The 6000-nt window shown below is 29.8% G+C and overlaps 1 protein-coding gene across 2 annotated transcripts in view; it reads right to left on the reverse strand.

The window, feature by feature from the left end:
• The window catches only part of LOC134546226 (cell division cycle protein 27 homolog), a 106986-nt gene extending 102244 nt beyond the window's left edge, over positions 1-4742 (reverse strand). For both annotated transcript variants that reach the window (XM_063388859.1, XM_063388858.1), the window contains exon 1: positions 4578-4742. In XM_063388859.1, coding sequence (XP_063244929.1) covers positions 4578-4601 — 24 coding nt within the window. In that variant the 5' untranslated portion in view covers positions 4602-4742. The remainder of the gene's footprint in view (positions 1-4577) is intronic.
• Between the last annotated feature and the right edge of the window lie 1258 nt (positions 4743-6000).

A 6000-nucleotide genomic window follows, 5' to 3' on the forward strand; every position in this document is an offset into this window, starting at 1 on the left:
ATCTTAGGTCCCATATTATTTATAATTTTTATAAATGACCTTCCTACATCAGTAATAAATGGAGACGCTATCATGTTTGCAGATGACACAAATCTATTAGCAATAGCAGAAAATAAAAAAGAACTAATAACTAAAGTAAATTCTATACTAGAGGAAGCAAATAATTGGTTTATAAAAAATAAACTAGTACTAAATTTATCAAAATCCACTATATTACAATTTACACGAGTAAATAGTCTAGCCAGTAAACATTATTCTGCTACTGTAAATGGTATGACTGACCATATTAAATTTTTAGGGCTACAGATAGATAAAAATTTAAATTGGCATATACATATAAATGCCATATACAAACAATTGTGTTCAATGTGCTATGTTATACATACTATCAAAAAAATCTGCTCTTTAGAAGTTGTAATGGCATTATACTTTGCAAATGTACAGTCTATATTAACATATGGAATTATTTTTTGGGGAAACGCATCACTGTTCAAAAAAGTGTTTAAAATTCAAAAAAAGATAGAATAATAAATGGTAAGACACAAAGGACTCACTGCAAACAATTGTTTAAACAATTAAATATTATGACATTTCCTTGCCTGTACATTTTTCATACTATACTTTACACAATGCGTAACTCCACAGTAATATCAAATAGTAATATACACAGTTATCAAACTAGAAATAGATGTGATTTACATTTAATCACACATAGAACAAAACTAGGTAAATATTTACTTGGGCGGTATTTCTGAAAAAAAATGTTAAAAATACGAAAATACCTTTATTTTATGCTCTTCAACTTCTTCTTTTCATTAAAATCGGCGGAGATTAGAAATTCCAAATACTTTAGGAGATATCGAATTTTTAAATTTCTTCATATGTAGTTGAGCGGTATTTGCGAAAAAAAATGTTAAAAATCCGAAAATACCTTTATTATATGCTCTTCAAATTCCTCTTTTCATTAAAAGTGGCGGAGATTAGAAATTCCAAATACTTTAGGAGATATCAAATTTTTAAATTTCAGCACAAAACTTAAAAATACGAAAATACCTTTATTTTATGCTCTTCAACTTCTTCTTTTCATTAAAATCGGCGGAGATTAGAAATTCCAAATACTTTAGGAGATATCGAATTTTTTAATTTCTTCATATGTAGTTGAGCGGTATTTGCGAAAAAAAATGTTAAAAATCCGAAAATACCTTTATTATATGCTCTTCAAATTCCTCTTTTCATTAAAAGTGGCGGAGATTAGAAATTCCAAATACTTTAGGAGATATCAAATTTTTAAATTTCAGCACAAAACCAGCGCATTCCTGTGGCGGTGGCGTGCGTGCACCATTGTTTCTTGTTTTAAGTACGAGTATCTATTTTTTTATTGGATAATGATGTCACGTGATTGTTCGTGATAGGCCAGAATTCAAATGAACTAATACGTGATTATTTAGTTCAATTATTGTTTAAAACGGTGTTTAATTACCGCCTCCAACTTAGGTGAGTTTTTAACGTTTCTAATTTTAAAGTCTTATTTTATTTATTATTTTGATATTGTTGCGCAAGTAATAAGTAACAAAAAAATTTACGTGAGTTGTTACTGTACATCCTTTGTTACTGGTTTGTTAGGTAAGGTCAGTTACATTATAAATAATTTAAAACTAAAGAATAATTAAAATTAATTCACATTATTTTTAATATCACCTTAGTTTGAAAGTATTTATAATGTAACTGACCTGACCTAATCGACCATTTTAGTTTACTGTTCACCCTCTGTCCGGGTTTGTTTGGTCAGGTCAGTTACATTATAAATATTTTAAAACTAAACAGCCATTAAAATTAATTCACAAAATAATTTTTAATCTCGGCTTAGTTTGAAAGTATTAATAATGTAACTGACCTGACCTAATCAACCATTTTATTAATTACGCATTCACGATTCACGTATTCACGAACACACGGCAAAATAACAAAAATGGCGCCGCTCGAATGGTTCCACAGGTCTTGTATTGCAAAATTAAAAAATTCGATATCTCCTAAAGTATTTGGAATTTCTTATCTCCGCCGCTTTTAATGAAAAGAGGAAGTTGAAGAGCATATGATAAAGGTATTTTCGGATTTTTAACATTTATTTTCGCAAATACCGCTCAACTACATATGATGAAATTTAAAAATTCGTTATCTCCTAAAGTATTTGGAATTTCTTACCTCCGCCACTTTTAATGAAAAGAGGAAGTTGAAGAGCATAAAATAAAGGTATTTTCGGATTTTTAACATTTTTTTTCGGAAATACCGCCCAAGTAAATATTTACCCAAAACTATTTTCACAAGGACCCTACTACAGTAGTATCAAACTAATTAATAAATTACCAACTGAAATTAAGGAAATTGTCCATTTAAATAGGTTTAAACAAGAACTAAAGAAATATTTGGTAAAAAAATCATTTTATTCAGTTGAAGAATACCTTAGGGTATAAGCATAATAATATGTTGGTTTTTGTATTTCAGCAAGTATGGTGGTTAGGATGTATCAGCAACCTAAATAATATTGCCAAGACAATGATTGTAGTATCCAGGAGTGTGGTTATGTTTTGTATTTAAGATTTGTGTTTGTCTATATGTTTTAATTTTTTGTTTGTATTTGTATATTGACAACTCCCTTCTAGTATGTACTGGAGAAAACAGGAGACAACCAAATAAATAAATAAACAGATAACATACATCTACACAAAACAAATAGTGACATACACCCGTATCAAACAAGAACTACACTCAACCTTAGAATACCATCTCACTCCACCAGCCAATATGCCAAAAACTGTAATTATGTGGGAATCTGCTTATATAATAGTCTACCTCGGCATGTTAAAAATATTAATAATAAAAAATTGTTTGCAATAGAGTTAAAAAAATAGCTGAAAAACAGTTTTTTTACTCTTTCAAAGATGTAGAAGACTTTATAAAAATAAAAAATAATAGCAAAGATTTTATAGGGTAAATTCAATCCCACTTGTAATTTATGTTAACTTATAAGTAAAATGTAATTGTATATTATTATTATTATTTTTAATGTGAAATTGTATATTTTTGTGTTTTTGTTTTTTGTGAAATTATATATTTTGTGCTTTTGTTTTTTGTGAAATTGTATATTTTGTTTTTTTTGTGAAACTTTATATGTATGTATATATATATATATATATATATATATATATATATATATATATATATATATATTTTTCCTATATGTACTTGACATGTATCATACCCCAGAAATGGGGTCAAAGGATATGAAAATAAATAAATAAATAAATAAATAAAAAAATAAAAAAATAAATACCTGAAATGTTGTTTCCTATAGTTAAATGAATTTTGTGAAAAACAAACATGTTTGATGTTCCTCATCCAAAAGCCCTATTTTCGATAAGAATGTGGGGATGGTAATGATGTAACTATTACCATGTTGATAACATCATCGATACCGGTATTATGGATTCGTAATGCATACTAATACCTTTACAATCATTAGGCCTACTTGTAAATTTCTACCATATTATATCTTAAGTTATATTTAACTCTCTCTAATAGTTGCAATTCTGAAAACATGCCTTGTTACTAGAACATAATAGTATAATTTCTGAGAAAAAATGTTTATATTTTGCAGAAAAATTACTAAATTGGATAACTAACTATTTAGCTAGTCGTGAACGAATAAAAGAGACAATTTGAGCCCATTTAATGTTTATAAAATTTTTATTACCTAGAATTATGATTTGAGGTTATTTTATTAAGGATATATTTTTTCCAATATAAACAACATTTTTAATCCATTGTAAGCAACTGCATATGTAGTCAGTACATTCTTTTGAAAATAAAATTAAAGTCGAAACAGAATTGGAAAATCTTCTACCTACACATATTTTACCAACAAAGAAAATTGAATAAGAAACAATCCTGCTCATATGTTTAATGAAAGCAGTGTTTCCATTGGTGTGTTGTAACAGGTATCATAAAGCAGGACACCTAAAAGTTATATTTACTTCTTTTTATATAATTGTATAATGGCCTATTAACAAAATCTTACACTAGCCTACTTAAATTATTTTTTAACAGCTTTTATTATGATAAAACAAATGTAATACATGCACATGTGTAACCTTCTGACAAAAATAATAAACAATAACAATTAGTTCTCTATTAACACAATAACACTAAGTGACATACACCTACTTTGGCAAAACATACCAACATATGTATAACGGAAGATGGGAAAAAAAGTGTGAAGATTCTATAAAAATAATGCACTCGAAATTTTAAAAAATAATTCCTTGAAATAATATGAGTTACAAGTACACAAAACAAACGTCTAAATGAGAGAATTTACCTAATACACTAACCTGTACGCATATGAAACTAAGCATAGAATAATAAAATATTGTTGAAACTGACATAAATTGCATTTATCTACATAGAAGAACAAATATTTCAAAACATTGAAGTTTAAACATTGTGTAAAACATTTATTATCGTTTACACAACTAAATTGACATTGCTGCTACACGTCGTTTGTACATAAGAAGACTTACTTGAACAGGTTCTTGAACAATCATACTTCCAACAGCCTGAAAAATTCCACACGATTATAATACTAATCAGTAATCTAAGCACCTAAGCCCTGAAGGCGAAAAAAACCTATCTTATTTTCATTACTTTGACGCAGACGCCATTTTCGATTTGGAAGCATATTACAAAAACAAATTTAAATTATACAGGATTGCCAAGCGTGGTACAAAGAAAATCCTCTACCAAATTTTAGGTTAACAGTCTATCGCCTAAAAGAACAATATTTTAATGGCTGTTAAATGTACAGATTAGTTAAAGTTACGAAAAACTACTACCCTGAGTGCAGATAAACAAAAATATTGGCTTTTACCATTATAATAACATATTTTAGCCAGTTTTCAGTAAAGGTTTTAAAAATAATGTAACCACAAATAAACCAAAAAATTCTCTTATATCTATGTCAATTGTAGAACTAAGGGCGGTATTTCAAGACGTTTGAGTAAGGTAGCGAATATGTACTGCCTTGTTGGGCAACTGCTGTACCCTAACTCTCGGGTCATATTCCAAAACGTATCCTACCTGAACCCCTGTAAGGTATCAGAACGGCAGCCGTTTTAATAAACGAGGACTTGTGCGAGGCTATAAACCAAGGCTGTGCTATAAACAGTTGTACTTCGGGGAATCCATCTTAATTTTAGCTTATTTTTTAAAACTATGGAATTATAATGTGAAATTAAATTTTTTATTTTGTTTGTACAAGAATAAACGATGAATTTTTGGCCGTATTTATGTTTGCTGTTTTTTAAGATATTAGGGGAGGAAAGTGTAATCGTAAAAGTTCCGTTAAAGTTCATTAAAAAGGAAAAAATATATATACAGTTATGGATCAAATCGGCAACAGATAGGACACCAAAAATCAGTGCCCTAAAAATAAGGGACTGGCCGTGTCCTATCGTGCACTTGGAATATGGTTAGGGTACAGGTATTGCATATTCAACACCTAAACCATTCTTTTTGTGTCTTGAAATACGGCCCTAAGTGCATAAAACCTTTGAATATATATACTGTATAGAAGTCGCCAGCCCAGGTTAAAATTTCTAATACGGTTTTGAGGTAGTTGGTTAATTCACCGCCGCAATCGCCACCATCTCTAGGGCATCGACTTGTGGTGGTCCCTAGCGAACAAGTGTTGAACTCTTCAAACACCCTTCCCCCTCCCATTGAACGTCCTCGAGCTGCAGTGAATGATTGGTGGGGGGTGCGGGGAATGACAGCGGGCGACAGTGCTGCACTCTAACGTGTAAATAACAACTAAGACGATACAGGGCATTACAGCAGCGCATTGCAGCGGTGAAGTTCCCAAGCTACTTATCATACGCTTCTGAAAAACGTAGAGTAAATCCTATCCACTCGCGACTTCTATACAGTATATATATTCTAAGATAA

Source organism: Bacillus rossius, chromosome 1 (genome assembly GCF_032445375.1).
Source record: "Bacillus rossius redtenbacheri isolate Brsri chromosome 1, Brsri_v3, whole genome shotgun sequence".
In the NCBI taxonomy this organism is placed as follows: Eukaryota; Metazoa; Arthropoda; class Insecta; order Phasmatodea; family Bacillidae; genus Bacillus; species Bacillus rossius.